This window comes from Gossypium raimondii, chromosome 11 (genome assembly GCF_025698545.1).
Source record: "Gossypium raimondii isolate GPD5lz chromosome 11, ASM2569854v1, whole genome shotgun sequence".
Classification (NCBI taxonomy): domain Eukaryota; kingdom Viridiplantae; phylum Streptophyta; class Magnoliopsida; order Malvales; family Malvaceae; genus Gossypium; species Gossypium raimondii.
The window spans coordinates 48,644,042-48,669,786 of record NC_068575.1 but is presented as its reverse complement, the minus strand read 5'-3'; the positions used below and the strand labels follow the sequence as shown (position 1 = coordinate 48,669,786).

At 30.7% G+C, this 25,745-nt stretch overlaps 2 protein-coding genes across 2 annotated transcripts; both read left to right on the top strand.

Annotated features, from left to right (window-relative positions):
• The first annotated feature begins 15,696 nt into the window (after nucleotides 1–15,696).
• On the top strand, nucleotides 15,697–17,122 carry LOC105803433 (F-box protein At3g07870). Its single transcript, XM_012635623.2, has one exon. The coding sequence runs from the start codon at nucleotides 15,800–15,802 to the stop codon at nucleotides 16,985–16,987; it is 1,188 nt and encodes a 395-aa protein (XP_012491077.1). The 5' UTR covers nucleotides 15,697–15,799; the 3' UTR covers nucleotides 16,988–17,122.
• A 1,290-nt stretch (nucleotides 17,123–18,412) lies between these two features.
• LOC105801497 (F-box protein At3g07870) lies at nucleotides 18,413–19,817 on the top strand. Its single transcript, XM_012632777.2, has one exon. It carries the CDS (start codon nucleotides 18,461–18,463, stop codon nucleotides 19,646–19,648), a length of 1,188 nt encoding a protein of 395 aa, XP_012488231.1. The 5' UTR covers nucleotides 18,413–18,460; the 3' UTR covers nucleotides 19,649–19,817.
• The last annotated feature ends 5,928 nt before the right edge of the window (nucleotides 19,818–25,745 follow it).

The window sequence follows — 25,745 nt, the reverse complement described above, 5'->3', positions numbered from 1 at the left end:
GTTTTCATGGTTTTATAAATAAGTATATATATATGTGTACACTTGTATTTTATAATACATGTGCATTTTCCTTATTCTTGCACATATACATTCTTTTAGAAGTTATTATATGTGTTTTGTTTTGTATGTATACTTATATATATGCTTTAATATATGCCCATATATTTTCAATTTACTTATATTGTACTTGTATTTATATATTTTGCAAATACATATACATATGTAGTTTAAATTGAAATAAGGGATTCATGCTATGCATTAATATTGACCACGTTTCAAAAGAAAATATATTTTGGTCTTGACCGAGTATCCAAATCATCATGTTTTATAAATTCCAAAATATTTGGTATTCGTGGTTCTCGAGGAAGGTCGTGTCCTAACTTATTGGATCGCGATTATTTTTCGATGAATCTAGAAGGCCAAGTATTTGTTTTGCAATAAGTTCGCAAATTTTAAATAAAAGCTTATTCTCGGGAATTCAAAGTGTTGGGTCCTAACTTACTGGTCATGACATTTTCTTCTCGAAATAAGAATTTTCAAACAAAAGGCACAATTCGGTATTTCAAGATTTAAAAACATTGTGCCCTAACTCACTGGGTGTGGTGTTTTATTTCTTTGAAATAAGAATGTCTTATTATTTTGATTCATTCATGAAATAAAAGTTTCCTTTTAAGATCTTTTCAAATTTTCGACACGAGGCATTCAAAAATCAATTTGGTACCAATTTTGGGCGTTCGAGGGTGCTAATCCTTCCTCGTATGTGAATCGACTCCGAACTGTTTTCTCAAATTTCGCAGACCAAAATTATTTTTAAGGTGGGCCGATCACACCTTAATAAAGGATCGGTGGCGACTTCAGTTTTTATTTTTAAGTCAAAACTAAAATTTTTATTTTCAAAAAACGGTTTCGACATACTATATATACACATACGCATATTTTTTACAATAATATATATACATACATTTGTTTAAAAACTTTTATAAACACATGCACATATTATATATATATATATATATATATATATATTATTCTATTTGCATAACTTTTATATACATATATATACATTTTATATACATATACATTTTTTTCCTAATTTTATGTGCATATATATATATATATACACTTTTATATATTTTTACTTTGATAAATATGTATATACGTATGTTTTCTTATATTATTCTTCATAAATTTTATATATATATATATTTCTAAATTAATTAATTTTAATATATGTAATTATTATTATTTGTTTATATATATATGTAATTATCTTTTTATAATCTATATATATGTATATAATTTTTTATATATGTACATGTATATATTTTGTACCCTTTTTCTCTTTATATTTTTTGTTTATTTCCTTCTTTTGTTTATCAATTTATGTTTTCATTTATATTTTAAAAGCATGTTTTTTATTTCGCTCATTTATTTGATGCTTTGCATGTTATTGATTTATTTTTATTTATTTATTTATTTGTTTATATTATTTCTATGCCATTGTTGTATTTATTACTATTGTATTTGTTATCATGATATTTATACATACATTATAACATTACATTATATTTTACTCGAATTTAAAAGCGAAAAATTTTCAAAATAAATATAATACTCGTATTTAGGATTTTCAAGAAAATTGAGCCCTAACGTATTGTGTTCCGATTTTCTTCGTAAAATCTAACAATCGAGGATTGTTCTTTAATCAAACAAAGTAAAACTTGTCATCGGGAATTCAATGTGTTGTGTCCTAACATATTGGATGTGACACGTTGGTTTCTCAAGAGAAAGATTTAAAAAAAAAAATATATATATATATATATAAAGGAAATATTGAATGTTTGGGATTTTAAGAAATCGTGCCCTAACGTATTGGGCTGCGATTTCTTCATAAATTTTAAACAATTAAATATTTTCTTAAATTTTATTATACGAGTTTTTTGGACCAACTCATCTTGAAGAGAATAAAATGTTGTGCCCTAACGCATTGGGTGTGATATTTTTCTTTTCAAAAAGAGAAAGTCTTAATAAATAATTTCATTTAACTAAGGATAGTATTTTTTTTAAACTCTCGACTTTAAGACATTAATTAATCAATTTGGTACCAATTTTTGGGCGTTACGAGGGTGCTAATCCTTCCTCGTACGTAACTGACTCCTGAATCCGTTTTTCTGAAACTCGTAGACCAAAACTATTTTTTAGGTGATCCAATCACACCTTAATAAAAGATTGGTGGCAACTCCCAATTTTTGTTTTTTTTAAAGTCGACAACAAATATTTGTTTTCTTTCCAAAAATAAAAAAATGGTTTCGAAGATGCTAATCTTATCCGTTGATGTAATTTGATCTTGACCATCGGTTTTGGGGGAGCTCAACTATAAATAGAGATCCTCTTCCTCATTTGTATCTCATCTATTGTATGTTGAATTCTTAAGAGTAATAGAATTCTTTTAGCATTTAATCAAACACTTTGTGTACATTCTTTCTTTGGCTTTCTGTTGTTCATTGTAGCTTCTTTTGGCACAATCGCTTCCGCTATACAAATTGGTGCCTTAGAGGAATTCTAAAAGAATCCTCACTTTTGGGTGTAAAGGCTGACTTAGGCGAGTTTTGAGCAAACGGATCGCCTAAGGTCGCATGGATCGCGATACGAAAGATCTAGACTCGTGACACTAGTTGGTAGTGGTTACGCGGTCACGACCGAAATTGGTTATGTTGTCAAGGGAGAAGCGTCGGAGTGAAAAGTGCTCTTAGGCAGGGGAAGTGCTGGCGGAATGTCGTACCCCAAGAGAAACCAAAGATGAATACCATGGGGTTCCTGATTGACCTGATTCAAGCAGAAGTTGATGGAATCGGGTAAAATATTGATTTTACTAGATTCTCAACTCTATAATGTGATGATTTCGATTGAAATTTTATTATTATTGTAATATTTGAAATGTTATTTGTTAAAGCCATAATTAATCTGTTAGTTATGTATATAAAATATGATTAGTGGAAGGAAAAATGTTTAGATGATAAGAAAAATAAATTTATTGTTCCATATAATCTGATACATAAATAAAAATATGTTGGCTTTTACAATTATTTTTTGCTTTAAAAATGTAAGATTTCATTTAATTGGATGAAAATAGGAAAAAAGAAAAAAAAATACAATATATATGATGGGAGTTTAATCAAATAAATCCAAGTTAAATAAAGAAATTTGAAAATAATAAAATAAAACCATTTTGAAAGTATTTTTTAATGTTTAAGTTTATATTAAAAGTATGATTTGTTTGTTTTATTGTTTTTATGATACATTATAATAGTTTTTATATTTAAAAGAAAGATTTTTTGTTGTTGTTGTGTTTTATTAGATTTAAGTTTGTATTAAATGTATGATTAGTTTGTTTTATTACTGTTATTGTTGTATCTTATATCATTTTTTTGTGTGTATTAAAGATATTTTTTTGTTTTGTTTTGTTTTTTTTAGTTTTAGATTCGTATTAAAGGTATGATTAATTTGTTTTATTAATGTTTTTGTGGTATCTTATATTAGTTCTTTGTATTTACTTGAAATGTTATTTTTGTTGTTGTGTTTTATTAGCTTTAAGTTTGTATTAAGGTTTGATTATTTTGTTTTATTAATGTTTTGAAGAATCTTATATCGGGCTTTCGTATTTAAGATATGAACATATTTTTATAATTGGTTATTTGAGTTTATTTAATGTTTGGAGAATTGTGTTTATTAATATAATTGATATGTTATATTAATTTATTTATTAGTTTAAAATAATGATTAACAATATTTTAAATAATAATTGTGACAGAAATCAAGATGAGTACTCTTGTCAAGTCAGACGATCACAAGGCAAGAAAGATCAATGAGAAGGTAAAAAAATTAATTATGTCTTACCGAAAATTTGAAATGCTAAATTTGCGAATTAGTTTTTAGTTGATCAATTTTTTTAATTGATAGTATGAGTATTGTGTTTTGAGGGGCGTTTAGCCATGGGTCGAGCTACCATCCTAACTATCGTATATGCTATACTTGGAAATGGTTGGATTTCGATCAACTAGTTTAATCAAGATGTTTGAGTTGTGACTTGACTTAATATCCGCGATGAGAGGTGACGGCTAGACGGCTAGAGACCCACACATTCCTTTTATCGTGTGGGGGTGCACCATTATGCTCGAGGACATTGCATTACAACTCGGGCTACCAGTGGATGGTTAAGCAATCACCGGTTTTAGTAAGGTGGTCAAACCTGTATTTTGTGCAATCGTTTGCTTTGTCGATCTTCAGGTGATGAGGATAATAAATTTACCAATTTGAAAATTTGTTGGTTAAAACAAAATTTTGAAAATGTATCGACTAGTGCCATAAAGTTGGAGCTTATGTACAGTGCTCAAGCATTTATTATGCAGCTGATGGGGGGTACTGATGTCGGACGCGAACAATAATAGAGTCCACATTATGTACTTGCCCCTATTGTCATATTTACGCACTGCCTGGGAGTATAGTTGGGGGTCGACAGTATTGACAACATTTTATCGTGAGTTATGTCGGACTACAAAGTACAATACGCAAGAAATAGGTAGTTGTCTAATACTGTTGCAATCATGGGTGTTGTATAGGATGCCGCTTTTGGCATCAGTAGGCCATCAACCACTAGTGTGGTCGATTGTAAATAGGTATGTAAATATTAAGAATAACCCAATCAACAGTTAATGTTTTTTTGGCATTAATTTATTTGTTAACAATTTTTCTTTGTTGGCAGGTGGTCTACGTGCCCCGTTGTAGGGAGGTTTGCACAACTTAGGGTGTATTGTTAAATGGTCTAGGTTTATTTTGTGGAGGAGGTGGAATTTTTATAAAAAAATATCAATAAAAACTGTATCATGTCAATAAAAAAGATTACTTTTTTTTTCTCTTTAACAATTAGCAATAAACATAGATAATGAATTGTGCCCAAAATGGGGGCTTATATAAACATATTGATTTTGGTGTTGCCACATTTACAAGTGGCACCTAAAAATAAAAAAAAAATTAACTAGTGTCGCCACATTTGGTGTAAGGACCAAGAAAATATATATTTTATTTGTTCTAGTGACTTTATATAAACTGGTGGGAAAGAAAAATTCAAAAAAAAAATATTGGTGTTGCCATATTTGTAATAGGGACCAAGGGGGAATTTTTTTTTACTGTTTTTGGTGACACCACATGAAGTGGCGGGATAAAAAAATTCAAAAAACAATTACTAGTGCTACCACAGGTATAGTAGGGACTAGGGAAAAAAATTAACTATTTTTGGAGACACCATGTGAAGTAGCGGCACCAAAAAATTCTAAAAAAAATATTGGTGCCTCCACATCTAGAGTAGTCACTAGAGATAAAATTTTTTTATTGGTATTAGCCGCACCAACAAATATTTCTTTAAATCCAATTTGGTGCCGCCACTTAAAAGAATGTAACCATAATTCTTTTTAATCCAATTTGGTGCCTCCATTAAAGTAGGTGGTACAAAAAATAATAAAAAACATATATTTCTTTTCATTTACCTTCGGAAATAAGTGTGAAAATATGGTGGGGTGAAAATTTTATACTGAGTGTCATTATGAGGCAATGATTTTGTCACTTTTTGAGGTGGTGCCTTGGGAAGTGGAGACACCCATTGACGTTGTAGAAATTAGGACATTTTTCTAAATAATCTAGTACTAGGGTTATTTTCATAATTTTTTTAAAATATTTTTTAGGTTATTTATCTAAAAAACCCCATTCCTATCTTTTAAATTGATGTAGGTTTTTCATTTCAACTTTTGAGAAAAAAAAACTATTTGGTGTTTGGTACCTAATTTTTTCTAATTTGATAAATGAGTTATTATTATTATTTCAATTTAGTACTTAAGTTTGGTTTCAACATTTAATTGGTATTTGAGTTTTTTCTTTATCCCAATTAAATACCAATGTTTTTTTTAGAGCATTCATTGGACCACATGATGTCATTTGGTTTAGATATCAAAATATACCTTGAAATCAAATTCAAATACCAAAATTGAAATAAAAAAAACAAAAATACAAAATTAAAACTTGAAACCAAATAAAAAAGCTCCAGTCCTGTTTGTGCCCATAAGCATGGCTCATCAATAAAAAAAAAATTGTTGAAGCCATTAACCTCTCAAAACTCAAAAGTGACTGCAATATTTCGTCTTTACCCTTATCCAATCCTTTTCCATGGCAACTATTTCTTTTTCATTCTTTTCTTTTGTGAATATATACTTTGCATACGACACAATTAAACATGACGTTGCTTCATGGATATAATTTTACTTAACGCAAACAATTACATGTCAATGCTATTTAAGAAAAGATTGAGGGATTAAAATTTTGATCTTTTTATACCATATTCTTCAATTCCTTGTCAAAAAAATTTTCTACTCCATTTAAAACACAACAATATAAGAGTCCATCGATCCTAAACCTTAAACTCTAAATAATAAAATCCCTTTTATCTCAAAATACCCCTCCAGTGACAGCAATAATACCTATAATAATATCCTTTGTTTGTAATACGTCACGAAATTAACTAAAAATTTGACTAAGGTAAGTGCACCTAACAACTACTATTATAACTTCGGTGAGCAAATATATTGTTCCCACGAAGACTAAAAGTACTAGTAATTACCATCTTTCATTATTTAACCGAATAATTCAAGTAATGGATTAAAATTAAAATGAATAACTTAATTAACTAACGAACACATCAAAGAATAAAACACGAAAACAATCAATTAACAACCAAGAAGCGAAACAATACCCAGCAAATAATTCACCTAGATTTCATCTATCGCTATCAATTTAAATTATACAATTTCTTTACTTAGCACATTGATCTGTAGAAATCCCTAAATTATGCTAATATTTCTTTTGAGCATAAGAGCAACTGATTTTAGGTTGATTAATTGGAATTTCTTTCTAATTAAAACCCCTATTATCGCATTAACTCGTGCTATGAATTCTCCTATTAGATTTGACTCTAATCTGGTAGATTTATGTCGTCCTATTTCTAGAATTGCATGCAACTCTAGTCAATTACACAAGATCTACTCTTGAATAGGGTCTATTCAACCACCGATTGAAGCACATCAAACATGGATTAATAATTTAGAAATATCAAACCAAGAATTAAGCACACATAATTGATAACAATAAACTAAGTATTTATTGTATAAAATAAAAATCAAACGACATAATTCATCATAAGGTTCATCTCCCTAGGTATTTAGAAAATTAACTCATGCTTGAAAATAAAAACATTCAGGAGACAATATAACCGAAAGAAATAAAGAAACTTATAATAACTTCCTAAGAAATCAACTGGAAATCTTCAATCTTGACGAAAATATGCTTCAAAGTCGGCTTCAATGGTGTTTTTTGAATTGTTTTTTTGAGTATTCTCTAACGGCTCCCTCCTATCTTCTTATTTTTGTCATATATACGTCTTATAATACCCGAAAAAACATAAAAACCATAATTTTTCGCAGTTTGGTGTGCAATCCTGTGAAATCAACATGGCCTACCACATGCCTGTATGGTTACACGGCCATGTGGTCTGGCCGTGTGAAATGGTTCAGCCCATGTGGCTTCTATAGCTTGCTTCGATGCTCTAATTTTTACTCGCTTTTCGCTTCTTTTGCTCCTAAGTGCTTTATTAAGCATTAAAATATGAATTTAAAGGATTAGGAGTATAAAATTCACAATTAACATCGAATAATCACCCAAAAACGCGTTAAGAATATGATTAAAATATGTTACTTTTAGCACTTATCAATTTGACAAAAAAAAATCCAAAAGACTTAGCAAATTTTAAAAGCATTCATAAAAAAAATATAATCACTTTGAAATATTATTTAATTCAGTGTTCCTCATGTTTTCTAGCGGGAATTTTGCAGATGATCAATAGAAAAAGCAAGACCAAAGCTAGACTTGAGAACCTGAGAGGACCAAAGCTGTAACTACAATCTTTGATAATCTAACAAACAAGAGAAGTAGAACCATAGAAGGAAATATTGCAGGCATGGGCTTGTTTAAGTAGAAGCAACTTCAACTTCATCATTAATCTTATTCACTAGCTTTTGCTCTTCAAAGTTGAGGCTTTGAAAATTGCCTATTCCACTTTTTTGAGCGTCTTTTGCTCCGCGGTTAAATAAATGAAAGAAAGTATGAAATGGGCTAAATTGTCTGCCATTTTTTTAATTAACTAAATAGGTTTTTCTTAAAAAAGATTTAAGGAAGTAAATTGATTTTAAAGAGAGTGTGTAAAAGCGCGTCCAATTAGACTTAAGAATTTGTGCAAAAAGTGTGCATAACTGAACACGCTTTCACACATGGCAGGAAAACGCGTCCGTTGGATGTGCTTTCCCTTTAAGATATATATATTTTTAACTATTTTAATATAATTAATTTTTTTGGTTCGATGGTTAAATATTAGTGATTTTGTCTTTGAGTCTTAGATTTAATTCCTCTCTCGCTCACATATATATATATATATATATTATTTCATATTGTTTTAAGCTTTTTATTATTTTTAATTAATGATTTTAATATATTAGCTCCCTTGGTCAAATAATAATGATTTTATGTTTGAGTCCTAGGTTCAATTCCTCCTCTTCTAAACATATTTGTAATTTCTATTTCAATATTTTTAATTTTAATTAATAAATATATTGTTTTCAATTTTTTATTATTTCATCTTTTAAATTAATAACTCTTTTATTTATAAAATCAAATAATTAATAAAAATATAATTATTTTAGTAAATATAATTTTATATATGTAATATTTATTTTTCAATCCATATCACGAGTGTAGTAAATTTTGGTATTATATATTTTTGTATGTGTATTTAAAATATTTAGCATATAAACATAATGATATTTGAAATATTTTACATATAAAGATAATAATTATATTTGAAATAATTATTTCATTTTGTAATATTAGAAATCACCATACCCACAATATACGCGGAGAAAATAAATATTTGACATATAAATATTATAAAGAAAAACATGTCAAAAATATTAGTTGATGTTTATATTAGATATAAAGGAGTTATTAATGTCAAATATTTTTAACATAATTGTAACAGCCCAATTTTGGGTCTAGTCCGAATAGTGGTTTTGGGACCACAAATCCGACGAGGAAAAATGTAATGGCTTGAATTTTTAGGGGTGTCGGAACGGTGATTCGAGATCACTAAATCCGGCAAATGAGTAGAAAATATTATTAATTTAGTGAGTATAAGTTAAATGTGAAGTTAAGAAAATTTTTGAAATAGTGAATAGTGCACTAGAAATAAATATTAAAATAATTAAAATAAAAAACGAGGTATCGAGACCTCGGAAATTTTAAACCAAGCCATAAATATTTTTATAAATATTTATGGAGTGTTAAAAAGTTAGTATTAAAGTTTCGTTAAGAAATTTTAAAGTTCCGATAATTAATTGAACAAAAAGAACTAAATTATAACAAATGCAAAATTATGAGAAATGATTAAATAGCTTAAATGATAAAAGGAAGAGGGCTTAAAAGGTAAATAGACCCAATGTCTATTTGGGCTGGACGGCAAAGGCATGAAATTAGCAGGAAAGTAAGGAGAATTAATGGCAAAATTACTTAATAAAGCTAGGATCAAAGTGAAATTATCTAGATTTCTCTTTATTTTTCTGCATTCTCATCAGCTAAAACATCATAGAAGGGTTTCCTTAAGCTGGTTTTTCATATTTTTACTGCAAGTAAGTTCAATTCTTGATTATTTCTTGAATTTTTTGTTTTTTGTGACTTTTACAACTAGGCCCACTTGTTGAATTCATTAGTTTTTGATTCTATGAAAGAAGTTGAAAGTTGCTATGAAAATGTGCTGGAAGTATATGATGATTTAGCATGGAATTAGAGCTTTAAATTGTTTATATGCTAATTTTATTGAAAGGATTGAATAGAAAGTGAATGTTTGGGACCTAATAGTAAAAAAGTTTGAAGTTAGGGTTTTATGAGGAAATTCTGAATTTCAATAGTTATGAATAACTTATAATGTCTAGGTAAAGTAATAATTGAGAAAAATTAGCTTAATTGAGTAAGAACTGAATTGTATGGACTGTAAAATTTAGGGCAAAATGGAAATCAACATTTTGCACTAAAACAGTTTTGGACAGCAACAGTAGTTTAAATTTGAAAAATCACCAAAAATTGTGGGAATTGTAATAGCCTGAATATTCAGTGGTGTCGGAATGGTGATTCGAGATCACTAAATCTGACAAACGAGTAGAAAATATTATAAATTTAGTAAGTATAAGTTAAATGTGAAGTTAGAAAAATATTTGAAATAGTGAATAGTGTACTAGGAATAAATATTAAAATAATTAAAATAAAAAATGAGGTATTGAGACCTCGAAGATTTTAAACCGAGCCATAAATATTTTTAGAAATATTTATAGAGTGTCATTGAGTTGGTATTAAAGTTTCGTTAGAAAATTTTAACGTTTGGATAGTTAATTAACTAAAAAGGACTAAATTGAAAATAGTGTAAAATTTGTTAAATTGTGATTAAATAGATTAAGTGACTAATGAGGAGGGATTTAAAAGGCAATTAGGCCCAAATTTTATGGGCTGGACGGTTGGGTAAGAAAAAATCAGCAGAATGTAAGTAGAAATAGGGGCAAAATTGGAAACTTAACAAATTAAACATTTAAAACAAAGACAAAAGTGAAAAATCTAGAGATCTCTTCACAATTTATCAGCAAAAACGCCATAGGAGGTCTGAAACAAGCTGGTTTTTCATATATTTGAATCATGTAAGTTTAATTCTTGATTATTTCTTCTAATTTTTGTGATTTTGATACTTTTACAATTAGGCCCAACTAATTATTTCATTAGTTTTTGATTTCATGGCTGATTTTGAAAGTTTCTATGAATACATGCTGGAATTATATGATGAATGATCATGGAATTAAAGCTTTAATTTTGTTATATGATGATTTTATTAAGTAATTTTGATAGAAATTGATTTTAGGGACTTAATTGTGAAAAAGTTGGGAATTAAGGTTTGGTGTTGCGATTTTGAGTATGAAAGGCTATGTAGTAGTTTAAAATAGTTGGAAAAGGTGTTAATTGAGAAAAATTAGATCAATTGAGGGGTTAATTGAGTAGGGACCAAATTGTAAAAAACTGTAAAGTTTGGGGTAAAAGTGTAATTTCGAAAATTTAAGGGCATAAATTGTGAAATGGATTAGAATAGAATTATATGCTGATGAATGAATAAATTTGTATTTTAGATCGAGAACCCGAAGCAAGCCGAGGAAAAGAAAAAGTAGTTGATTAGTCCCTGAACTTTTACAAATTCTGCAAATCGACCCAGGTAAGTTCATATGGCTGAAGTTTAATGATAAAATGTTAATTTCATGAATTATAAAATGTATGATGAAATGTATTTATTGTTGAAATGAGAATAAAATAAAAATGTGAAAATCGAATAAATGATCAAATTAAGTGGAACGCCGGATTTGAGTACTTCTGATCAAGTGATAAAGTGATAAGTGGTAGTTTTAGGTACACTTATCTGATCAAGTGACAAAGTGATAAGTGGCTACACTTATCTGATCAAGAAACAAAGTGATAAGTGGTTACACTTATCTGATCAAGAAACAAAGTGATAAGTGGTTACACTTATCTGATCAAGAGACAAAGTGATAAGTGGCTACACTTATCTGATCAAGTGATAAAGTGATAAGTGGTAGCTTCAGCTACACTTATCTCGATCAAATGGCAAAGTGATAAGTGGTAGCCTAGCTACACTTATCTGATCAAGGACAAGTGATAAGAGGTCATATGTCAAAGTGAAAGTGAAGTACTCAATTTTCCGTAACCGTTCCTTAATTTTGATCAAGGATGGTAAGTGACAAATGGGCCCAAAGGAATTATGGTAAAAGAATAAGTAGTAGTGAGTTTATACCAAGGAACTCACCAAAGATTGTGGTTGATGTAAATTTAGTAATGGTGTATATTGTATAAGTGTACAAGTGTTTGGTAAGATTTATGTTTTATGCCTATGAACTTACTAAGCTTTTCTATAAGCTTACATGTGTGTGTTTATTGTTTTTGTAGATTAACGTATTTATACATTCGGAGGATCGGATCTACATCAAGAATCACACTATCCAGATATACTCCGGTAGATTATGTTAAGCAACTTTTGGATTTATATGGCATGTATAGGAATTGAAGTAAAAAGTAAATTTGAATATTATGGTTATGTTAGATATCGAAATATATACATGTTTTAGTTTGAAATGGTTGATTGGTTGAACTTCATTAGTATTTAAATGAAGTAGATGAAATCTGGAATTGGTTGTGATTTGAAATTTGCGGGGAAGGTTAGACAATTATAAAGGGGTTATATTGAATTTTTTTAAAAAATTGCAATGGAGCAGTTCTTGGACAGCAGCATTGATGTAACTTTTAAAAATCACAAAAATAGTGGAAATAGAATTAGAAGTTGAGTGAGATATGAAATTAAAACTGAAAGAGTCTACTTTCATATGAAAGAAGTGGAGTAAGCAAAAGAATTATATACTTTTAGATATTTGAATTTTAGTGAAACAGGGCAAGAATGTTTTTGACGTCCCCTGTTCTGAATTTAGAAATTCATTAAAAATTGTACAGAAGGAATTATGAGTTATAATTTATATGTATAGATTCCTTAATGAGTCTATTTTCAGTAGAAATAAGTTTAATCACCATATGAAGCCTTTAATAAGAGATAATTAAATTTTAGTGATGAGTGGTCAGGATAGTCGATTAGTGAAACAGGGGAGACTTCAACTAATAAATTGTACTAATTGGCTAAAGAAAAAATTCTGAAAAATTTATGGTGAATAGATATATGAGTATAGTTTCAGGTAAAATTTACGGATCTAAATTTCGAGTTTTGTAGCTTGAATTATAATTATTTTAGTGACTACTGTACAGGTGGACAGCTTTATTATGAATGATGAAATTAAATTTGAAAGTAAATTTTTATGCCCCGAACTTTTAAGTTAAGTCAAGTAACGCCTCATGCTCGACTCCGGCAACGGTATTGGGTAAGGGGTGTTACATGAATCGAATTAGAGAATGAATAAAATATTAAATTAAATCTTATTGAGTCTAGTTTCTCATAGAAGAAACGGTGTAAGTAATGAAATTGTAAATTATGAGATATAATAAATTTTGTGAGACAAGGTCAGAATGATTTCGGGTTCCCCTGTTCTGATTTTGGAAAATCATAAAAATTGAAGAAAAATAATTAATTTTTAAAATCCTGAATGAGTATATTTTTAAGATAAATAAACGGAGAATCCCGTACGAGGAAATAATTAATTTTTAGTGAAGAAGGGTCGGAACTGTCTAACAGTAAAACAAGGGAGATTTTAAAGAATAAACTGTACTTATTGGCTAAGCCAAAAATTCTAAAACTTTTATGATAAAAATATATATGAGTCTAGTTTCTGGGAAAATTAACGGATCTTAATTTGGAGTTTTGTAGCTCAAGATATAAATAATTTAGTGACTCTGACTCGGATAGACAGCTTTGAATTTAGTTATAAGTAAATAGTGAAAATATAGTTAATGTTATTTAAGCGTGTTATATTCATTAAGGATGTGGAATGGAGAGGAGGAGGAGGAAAATTGGAAAATATATGAATGACTTGTGTATAAACCGGTCATATATTCGATCGTAATCGATAAATGTTGAATTAGAAATGATGTAATGTTTTATTTCAAATAGTTACTATGAGATTGATGATGATCTGATTTTAGCTAAATTAAAAGCGAAAGCGACGCTTTCATTACAAAATTAAGAATTTCATCAATGTGTTAATGAATGGCATAATCGATAAACGTTGAGTTAAATAGTAAAAACGTTTTAGTATTGAACTTAATGATATTGAATTGTATGAGAAGTAAATGGAATTTCTATTGCTAGTTATATGATTTGAATTAAAAGAATTATTGTGATATTGAAATGTATATTGGATTGAGAAATTGATTTGAATTGTGAAGATGAGAAATTATGAATTGAATGAAATGTAAATGAAGCATTGAATTGTTAAGACTTGTGAATTGCATGAATATAAATCGAGTATCGTAGGCCTTATTTATTATGAATATAATATTTAGAGGATATATTGTGAAGAATTATAAAAGCATGTTAAAAATTTGAAAGTTTTAATGTAGATGAAATTTTATAATACGGTTAAATACGTTTACAAGTGTATGTGTTCTGGTAATGCCTCGCACCCTATTCCGGCAACGGATATGGGTAAGGGCTGTTACAATAATGATATATGTAAAATATATATTTTTATTATATAATTACATATTTATCATTTGATTTTATGAATAAAAGAGATATTAATTAAAAGATGAATTAAAAATAAAAAATTGAAAACATTATACTTATTAATTAAAAATAAAAAATTTGAAAAAAATACAAATGTGTTTAGAAGAGGAGGACCCAATGATAAAATCATCATTATTTAACCATTTAACCAAAAAACTAATATGTTAAAAACATTAATTAAAAAATAATAAAAAAGTTTAAAACAACATGAAATAAAAAATATAAATGTGAGTGAGAGAAGAATCAAATCCATGACTCAAGGACAAAACCACTAATATTTAACCAATTGATCAAAGAAACTAATTATATTAAAAAAAGTAAAAAATGCGTCTTAAATGAAAAGCGCGTCCAGTTGGGCGTGCTTTCCTGCCACCAAAAGCGTGCCCAACTGGATGCACTTTCACATACGCTCTCCAAAATCGGCCAATTTTCTTAATTTTTTTTTAAAAAAGGACCTATTTAACCAGTTAACCAAAAAAGAAGAAGACATATTTAAACAATTTTGCCTTTGAAATGAAATTATTTTTAGGTGTTAATTTTTTGTTGATAGGGTATGTATAAAGACACAATGAAGGGTAGAAGATTTTTATTTGTTAGGGATCGATTGATATAGTCAATGAACAAGAATGAAAAAGTGAAAAAGAAAATCGGGTACAAATATTTTACTTGAAAAACTCCTTCGAAGAGGAAAAAAATCACGAGCAAATAAAACTTTACTAATTCAACAAACTAACGAACAGTACAAGATGAAGAAAATAATCTCAAAGAGCAAAACCCAAAACCCAAATACAAAACTCTCCCTAAAACTCTTCATCAAATCTCATGTAAGAGATATTCTGTTAACTTCCTGAACATGATTACAAAGATCCTTTAAATAGGTTAATATTAAAGTCCTAATATTAAAATACTAATATGATTAAAAACTTTTTAGATTAATCAGAGTCCAATTGAAAAAAAAGATAGTAAAGTTTAGCTAGAAAAAGAAATCCGATTTAAGTTGAATAGACGTCACCACATTAGGATGTTGTCCGTCGCGATGTCTTGCTCCTCCTAGTCATGACGTCAATTCTATTTCGTCTTTGATTTGCCCGAAAATACGAGATACACCCACATTATTCAACTTACGTACATTAATAAAACAAAATATCATTATCATACAACAATTTTATAAATAATTAAAAGCTATGGAGAAACGCGTTGGCATATCACAATCTCAACTTGCCTTATGGGAATCACCATACATCTTTACATTATCATCGATCACTTTCTCTTCGTCCTATTAAATATTGTTTTCAAATTTAAAAAAACTTTCAATATCAACGTTGTTTTGATCTCCAAATGTAATATATATTCTTTTACTTTGTGTCATTGTTAATCATGGAGGAATCGACAATGAAAGAGGGCAAACTTATGAAGAAAGGGAAGGCAGCAGCAAATATGATGGATCGTCTTCCTCGGGAAGTCGTCGTCCATATACTATCCAGGCTTCCCTTACCATCGCTGCTGAATTCAAAGCTGGTTTGCCGAGGCTGGCGAACCTTAATACGAGATCCATTTTTTATTAGTAAGCACTTGTCGAACTTGGCCGAGGCCGGCAACGATCCCAGCTTCATCTTGGAAAGCAATTGGCCTATCCCCGATCAACGCCACTTCATTGATTTCTTCGATCATAGTGAAGGAAAAGTGATCTCCAAGAAGCTCCCCAGTTCTCCTATGCCCATGTACTTGGTAGATTCATGCAATGGGTTGCTTTGCATGCACGATACATCGCGTAGCGTATACATTTGCAACCCTTTTACCAGGCTTTACATCGAGCTCCCCAAGCTCATCAAGTATCCAACACTGGTGGGAAATTTGGGGTTGGGTTTCCATCAGAAAACAAAAGAATACAAGGTGATCCAGATAGTGTTTCGAAGAAAATTGAGAAGAGTCGACTCCAGTACTACATCAACAACTTCGAGTGAATCGGAGGTTCAGATTTTGACTATCGGCAGCCCTTCTTGGAGGGATCTGGGAACGATACCATACCGTTTTATTCATTTGAAAACCAAGGCTTTGGTCAATGGGAGACTCCATTGGCTTTCCAAGCCTAACAGGTACACCACTGCTAGCTTGCTCGTATCCTTCGATCTCGAAACAGAGCAATTCCAGGAGGTGCCGAAACCTGATTGTTGCGGCTCGGAGAGGTGTTTGCGGCATCTTATGGTTGTACGAGGTTGTCTCTCGGCTGGTGCGTTTCATGAGAATGATGAACGAGTGGAGATTTGGGTAATGAAGGAGTATGGTGCGAAAGAGTCTTGGATCAAGGAGTTGAGCATCGGAAGGTACATGCCTCCGACGTTGACGCAACAAGAGAGTCGCCACTTCATCTATTCAAAGCGTAATTTATTTGTTCGAGTTCTATGTGTGTTGAAAAATGGCGAGATCTTATTGGAGTACAAAAGCAGGGCTCTTGTTATTTACGATCCACAGCATGAGACGTTCAAGGAGTTTACGTTTCCAGAAATGCCTCGTTGGTTCAAAATAATTATTCATGTTGGAAGCCTGAATTGGCTTCATCATTAAGGCTATGTTTTCCTATTAAATTTCAAGATTTAAATAGCTGTTTGCTTCTATTTGCGTTGTTTCTTGTAATTATTGGTTGGCTTTGTTTCATGATATCTCTTCTTCCTCTTCTTATGGCATGACTAATTTAAGTCACTTTTGGGACGGTGTGATATTTTTAAATAATTATCTTATATTGAGAATGAGAAGGGATTGTATGAAATTGTGATTCTACATCATCCTTATCTCTTTCCAATAGGAGAATGATAAATCAGATTTTTCCTCCTAATTTATAACTAAAAATGCTAAAAATTAGAAAAAAAATCTAATTTGTCATTCTCCTATTGGAAAGGGATAGGGCTAACATGGGAGAATATATAATAAAATGTTTATCTTTTTAAAATTGATGATGTGGTAATATAAGTTATTTCCATAAATAAATTGATTGAAAAATAGATCCTGATAAAAATATGGCTTAATATATCATTTGGTACACGAGTTTGACAATTTTTTAATGTGATACATATGTTATATTTTAGTCTAATTTGTTACTTGTATTTGACCAAACTTATATATTTTGGTTATCTTTATAATGTTTAACTCGAATTTTAGGTTGATTTGATGAAAGTTAATTGCTAATATTATTAGCTAATTATGAATTATCATTAAATCAAATCTAAAACTGAATTAAACACTAAAAGTTAATATTGTTATCTTCAAGTACCAAAATATTTAATTTTGTAAAATACCGATACCATATTGGACTAAAACAATAAATACCACTCAAATTTAAATACTAAATTATGCATTAAGTAAGAAATTATATAGAAATGATAGTGATGAAAAAAACAAAAAGAGGATAGAAAAGTAAAAGTGTAGTTGTGGTGAGTATATTGCAGCTTCTCCCTTGAGTTAAATTTTTATTGTTTTTTTAAACGTAATAATCCTCTTGGAAACAAGCTGAGATTCTATTTATGTTGCATGTATTTTCATAATCAAGACGTGCGTGAATCCTTGATTAGGAATTTCGAAATAAAAAGAAACGAAGTATCACAAGTTGTTTATAAATTTTCATGTTTTAAAAGGAATGGTATATCGATTTAAAAATAATATGTAAATCAATCGGGTAAAATTCTTCTCTCCAAAAACTTTAAATAGTTATTTTCCTATCCTATATAGATTAAAGGCTAGGGTGTATGGTGTTTTCAAAGGCTCAATTTATAATTTGGGTCATCCATCAGCTAATGTTAATGTTAGATGATTAGTATATAAACCATTTTATATTTGGAATGTGCACAACATTTATCTTTTGTTGCTGTCTTCTTCCATCTGCACGACCAAAACTATATTCGTATAGAATAATAATATTCCGCCATCATTGATGACTTCGTTTTCTTTGTTTTATCAGCTTGTATCAAAGTGCAAGTAAAATTATGCTCCGGTACCTTTGCTTTGATCGCCCAAACTCGTCTTCTACATCTCCATCTTCAAAATATGAGCAAACTTGTGAAGACTTCAGAGCAACAAACCTCCAACATGATGGAGAAACTTCCTCAAGAGATCATCCTTGGTATACTATCCAGGCTTCCACCAACATCTCTGCTGCAATCGATGTTGGTTTGCCGAGCTTGGCTAAGATTAATACGAGATCCGCTTCTTGTTGCTACCCATTTCTCTCACATGGCCGACAAAGATGGTCCAAGCTTCATCTTCCAAAGCAATCGGCCTAGTTCATCGTATCAACTTTTCTTTATAGATTTCTCCGACTTCCATAGCCAAGGAAAGGTGATGTTTAAGAAACTTCCCGATCTCATGTCTATTTATTTGGTAGATTCATGCAACGGCTTGCTTTGCATGCGGGATGCAAGATGGATATACATTTGCAACCCCTTTACTAGGGTTTACTTACAGCTACCGAAATTGGTTAACTATCCAGCACAAGTGGGACGCATTGCATTCGGGTTTCATCAAACTACAAAACAGTACAAGGTAATCCAGGTAGCATATCTTAGACAACTGGTTTTACTAGGTGGTCGCATCGATGTTGCTACCTCGACTTTGGTACAATCTCAGGTCCATGTTCTAACAATCGGAGATCCCTCTTGGAGACATATAGGAACCTTGCCTTATGATTTGACTCGCCCGATGCCCAAAGCTTTGGTCAATGGGAGGCTTCATTGGCTTTCAAAGCCTAACAATGACACCACGGCTAGCATTCTCATCTCGTTTGACCTCGAAACTGAGCAGTTCCAAGAGGTGGCTAAGCCAGATTGTTGTGGCTCAAACAGGTGTTTTCATCATCTCATGGTTCTGCGAGGTTTTCTCTCAGCTGGTGCGTATCATGATAACGACGAGTTGGAGGTTTGGGTTATGAAGGAATACGGTTTAAAAGAATCTTGGATCAAAGAATTCACCATCGGGAATCACTTGCCACCAACATTGCAGCAAAATGATCTTTTACACTTCAATATGGCAAAGGCTCGTTTCCCTAATTCATCTGTCAGAGTTCTATGTATTCTGAGGAATGATGAGATCTTGTTGGAGTACCTAAACCGAGTAGTTGTTGTCTTTGATCCCCGACATGGAACATTCAAGGAGCTTACGTTCGATGCGATGCCGCATTGGTACAAAATAGTTGTTCATGTTGGCAGCCTGAACTGGATTCACATCCCTGTATGTTAATTTGTAAACAACTGCAATACGCCAAAGAAGAAACTCACTGTTCCCTTTCGAGTTTTAATCTTCTTTGACTGTAATTGGTTGGCTTCGTATAATGGATATCTATTTTTCATGTTCATATAGAATGATTAATTAAATCCTATTGGAATCAAGCTGAGGTGCTGTTTATGTTGCATATATTTCTCATATTTCTTTCACTGTGGATTGAAATTTCGGAGATAGTTAGGATCCTTTTTATTTTTGAGTAAATTACATCTAGAAATAGTATTTGCACCAATAAAAAATTCTTCTTCTCTTTCTTTTTTATTGTTAGATTTTTTTTATGAAACAACTTTAAACACTACGAATTTGTGAATAAAAATTTAAACAGTTTTTTTTTACGATGTTGACGCTCACCGTTAAATTAACTTTGATATAAGGTATGTTCTATTCGTTGATGGATATTGATCTACCATAATTATTATTGAATCATCGCTTGGAGCTTTACTAGCTGGACTTAAAAAAAAACACTTTAACAACTCAGTGAGTCAAATAAAAAATTTCGAATAATTAAATGACCATTTTGTAACTTTTTATAATTGAGTAATCAAAACGTAAACAGACTAATATATAGTATAATGACCACAGGTGTAGTTTACCTTTTTTTTTTTTTTCCTCCAACCAAAAAGAGTTTCATTAATGTAAAGCGATATAAAAGGTGTAAAACGCCTTTACCACAACTGGAACACCTAAAGATCTTCCCTTCATACAAGCAAATAAAGCACACCATTCAAGGTAGCATTTCGTGAAATAAGTATTAATTCCACCTTACCGATTGCATTGCAAAAAGAAGTAAACTTTCAATTAAAAGCACTTATTGGATGATAAAGGAGGAGTCTTGAAATCTAAAGGATGATACTTGGAATACTGTTTGGAAAATCTTGGACCCTCAAAGAGTTAGACAATTCATCTGGTTAATTCTAAAAGGAGATTTTTAACTAACTCTGGAAGGGTTCGAAGGGGTATTGGACAAGATAAATCATGCTAACTTTGTGGTCATAACACTGATAATGTTTTACATGTTCTTAGAGACTGTCCTTGGGTGAGGGACATTTGGAATCAAGTCATTCCTCCTAATCAAATTAGATGGTTCTTTGAGGGTGATATATCGGAATGGCTAGTCTCGAATTTGCAAGAACAATCAGAAAATAATATAAGAGATTCAACTTGGGCTTGTTTCTTCGGCTTAATACTGTGGTGCATTTGGAAAAATCGTAACTTATTTATCTTCCAAGGAAAATCAATGAATCCAGAGGAAATTATTAAGGTTTCCTACAGTTAGGCGGAACAATATTCCTCTGTCCAAAGTGAAGCTTTGGTGATGGAGGCATAACAGAGTTCTGAACATGCGAAATCAGGTATGTGTTTTTCCCTTAATACTGGTGGTGCTGTCAATTCTGTTTCTGGTTTCTTTGTTGCAGGTGGAGTACTACGTGATGGAAAAGGGAATTGGGTCTTGGGCTGTAATCACTTCTTGGGAAAGTGTTCGGTCGCTGTTATTGAGCTTTGGGGTATATTGGATGGCTTACTTATACTACAAAAACAAGGATACAATGAAGTCGCCATCCATTTCGATAATCTCGAGATTGTTATAGGTATTAGTAATAGCATACTTGAAGAATCGTCCTCTAATTTAATTAGGAGGATTCAACAGATTCTAGCTGAGGAAGAGAAACAGTCATTGAGATATGTTCTTAGTGAGGCTAACAAGATTGCAGATGCACTTGCAAAAATGACCTTCTCAAATGATGAAGTATTGCACATGTTTGATGATCTCCTATAGAGATTCAAGAAGTCTTACAAGAAGAAAGCACTAGAGGCAATCTAGCTATGAATGTATTTATGTAATCTGTTGTTTACTTAAAAAGAGAAAGAAAGAAAGAAAGAAAAGAAAACATTTTCCATTAGTATGGTGAAAAATCTCAAAGGCGCAGTTTTGATCGCGTTTGGCTAACACAAATGAGCTAACTGTTTCATTGAGATTAAGCAAACAACTCCAGATTAACCAAATCTTATTGAAAAAAAAAAAAAGACTACCAAATCTATGGCATTACTATCCTTTCCTGCAAGAGCGTAACCTGCCCCCTTAAGGAAAAATCTGATATCAACCAAACTTTCTACTAAAATTAATTTTTGGGTTGGTACTCACCACCCCTCTCTATATATGTAGTGCACAATAGAATTCCCATTATCTGTTGGAGCAGTTGACTTGATGTTTTTTTTTTCTTTCATGCCCCACCATTTGTTGGATTTTTTAATATTATTTTAAAAAAAATATATTTGTAAGCAGAGGTTATCAATTCAAATATTAGAGACAATATTAATGAATATAATTGAAAAAAAGAAAATTCACTATTAAATACATAAGCATAATTTGGTTTTACTGTTAAAATGATATGAAAAGAAAGAGAAGCAATTTTAGGGTTTGCAAATTAATGTTTTAGATAAAATAATTTTACTATTTTCGATCTTTAAACATTTTAATTCCTGACGATAATATTAATTACAGATCACATTTATCATTATTCATTTTAAGGCAAAAATTTGGTTTGGACCAACAACATCATTTCTTCTTTGAGTGATTTCTGAACAGTCTTTATCTTATGATTATTACGGCAGTGTTAAAGGGGTTTCCTTCTTTCGTAATACGGAATTTCGAAATTAGCTTCAATTTTATAATAATCAAATAAAAATGTTTCAATCTAAACTTATTAAATTTCATTGGTTGAATCTCAAATATGGTTTTAATAATAAATTTTATACTATATATTAAAAGAAAAGTCTAAGGTCATGGAGCACTATTTTTATTTTTGCTATAATTTTATTGATTCATCGTGACATTTAACAAATTTTTTTTAAAATCCATTGTTAAATGGATGTTTATAACCTTCCCAAATTTGTCTTACTGCAACTCCTAAAGAATAAATGTTCATAATCCCTAAATCATTTATAAGGTATTTTAATGTTGGTCCTTAATGTTTTGTAATTATGGTACTTGAAGTCCTATAAATAGATGACATGTACAAGCTTATAGAAATCTAAGTAAAATAAAAGGTTGAATTATCCTTTCATTTCTTTCTCTTTTCTCTTTGTATTTTTCTTCTAGTTTCGTAAGAAAATATAAAATCGTATGTAGTATTAATATGTCAGTAACAATAATAATGCAATACAATGCAGTAACAGTAACATAACAAAATACCTATAATCGGACAGAGTTGAAAATTAGAAGAAGAATTTTGTTGAGGCTTATATGAACAATTTTCTTAATACAAATTCGACCTCTCCTTGGTGCTTTGAGAAATGTTGGACGTCTGTCTCCCATGATACAAAAACAAACGATCACAGTAGTAGTACAACAATAGTTATAAATCGAACACAATCTTGTCTTTCTCTATCACTAGGAGGAATGAATTTAGAAGGAATTTTTGATATTGATGATTTTTGATGATGTGTTTTGGAACTCTCCTAACTTGGCTTTATATAGAGGAGAGGAAATGAATGAAGAGATTTAGACTAATTCATAAAGAGTTTTGTTGAAAAGTTAATAGATATAAGTGAATAGACACAATGAATGAAAAGATGCAATAGTAAACCAAAAGAAATGAATCTTTTCAACAAGAGATACAATTGTTTATCAAGAAACATAACTATTGTTTAATTTGAGCATCAATTTATCATTCATCACTCAATAATTTTGATCATATTATATAGAATATAAACCCATATTTTATTATTCAAACCTTCAATTTTATCAATAAAATAATATGCCTCAAAATTTCAAAATATTCATTAATTTCCAACAATCCTTCACATGAATGAAATTGATGGATCAACGAGACTCAAAGACTCAAAGAGGTGATATATTTTACGTTCGATATTTGCATAAGATAAGTAGGCATCAACCTTGAACTTTCCCTTGTGAAAGTATATTTACTTTACTAGCTGACTAGTAGACGCGATATCCTTGAACTATTCTGTCGTTTGTCTAAACGATGATAAACCTCACACAAATACCTCCCTAGCAAGATTTTGGTTCTCATGGGTATGTTCATATGGCCGTGAACACCCTCCTGGTTCTGCAAGAGCTTAGAGAACTATGTCCCAATAATCTCCTTGAAATGACCCCACTTCACTCACACATAGGTAACTTATGTTGTTTGTTTCATTAAAACACACAATGGCCATTAAAATCATTGCTTAACCTTTTCCACATTTTAATCACTATTTTCATCATAGGAATAGACTTGGGATAGGAACCCCAATAGTGACCTCACAAGGTCTATGCAAGTAGGTTGTTCCATTGAACCTAAATCTTGGGATATCCAGTCAACTAGGTTGGGTTTTCCTTCACATAGCGCCTTAAATATTCATGGGCTTTAGTCTCATTCCTTTCAATGTTTTATCAACTTGATCTCAATTTAACCCTTTAGTTAGCGGATCCGCAATGTTATCTTTTGATCTTACAAAATCAATAGAGATAACTCCAGTTGAGATCAGTTGTCTAATAGTATTGTGTCGATGACGTATGTGTCTCGACACAGCTCATCCTCTCATTTGAAAATATAACCACTTGTGCCTTTGGTATCTTGAATATCAGATATCCAACTGGTATCGAAGAATCCTTCTAACATAGCAGGATCTCTGGAATAATGTAATCTGTAGTTCCGAGTATATTTGAGATATCTTAGTACTCTCACAATCACTTTCCATTGATTCTCCCCTGAATTGCTTGTGAATCTGCTTAAACTACTTACAATGAAAGTAATACCAGGTCTAGTGCAACTCATAAGGTACATTAGATTGCTTATGACTATTGCATATTCCACTTGGTCAACACTTTCACCTTTATTTTTGGATAGATGTTGACTTATATCTATCGGAGTTCTGGTTGTACCAAAATCATCCTTGCCAAATTTCTTAAGAATCTTGTCTACGTAGTGTGATTGAGTCAATACGAGACCTTCAGATGACCTTCTGATTTGGATGCCCAAAATTATGTCAACAAGTCTCTTATCTTTCATATCAAATATTAAATTTAACAAGTTTTTCGTACGTTTTTATCATTTCATTATTACTTCCAACAATGAGTATGTTGTCAACATATAAACATAGAATTACATATCCATCAACAGTGGTTTTGACATACACACATTTGTCACACTCATTAATTTTAAATCAATTTGATATCATGACACTGTCAAACTTTTCATGCCACTGCTTTAGTGTTTGCTTAAGTCCATACAAAGACTTCAATAATCTATAGACTTTTCTTTCTTGCCCTGGAGCTACATGACTTTCAGGTTGTTCCATGTAAATCTCATTATCAATATCTCCATTTAGAAAAGCTGTCTTAACATCTATTTGATGAACTTTTAGATTCCGCAAAGTGACAATAGCAAGATTCATCCTTATAGAAGTTGTTCTTGATACATGAGAAAATGTATCGAAGTAATCAATGCCTTCATTTTGTTTATAACCTTTTATAATCAATCTGGCCGTATACTTATTAATTGTTCCATCTGATTTCATTTTTCATTTGAAAATTCATTTAGAATTTAGTGGTTTAATTCCCTAAGGTAGATCCACTAATTCTCACATATGATTTTTCATGATGGAATCAATTTCACTCTTGTTAGCATCTTTCCAAAAAGTGCTTCCAAATGAGCGTATAACTTCACTATAAGTTTGAGGTCCAGTCTCTAGAATATAGGTTAAAAAGTCCCATCCAAATGATCCACCCTTGCCCTTTTACTTTCTTGGCTTTGCCTCGACTTCAACCTCTTGTTGAAAGTCTTGACTATCAATAGTCTCTGAAGTTCATTTTGTTGAACTTGACCCAACTTCCCTAGTCTTACAAGGGAATATATTTTCAAAGAATAAGACATTTTTAGATTCCAATATTGTATTCTTGTAAATTTCAAGATTTTTTGATTCATGCACAAGAAACTGATATGCATTATTATGGCGCGCATAACCAATGAAATTAAAATCCACCATTTTAGTACCTATTTTCATTTCTTCGATAAAGGAACCATTACTTTTACAAGACGCCTCCACACTT

Excerpts from the sequence above, each read along its gene's own strand:
- LOC105801497 (XM_012632777.2), top strand. The coding sequence starts at position 18,461 with ATGAGCAAACTTGTGAAGACTTCAGAGCAACAAACCTCCAACATGATG.
- LOC105803433 (XM_012635623.2), top strand. The coding sequence starts at position 15,800 with ATGGAGGAATCGACAATGAAAGAGGGCAAACTTATGAAGAAAGGGAAG.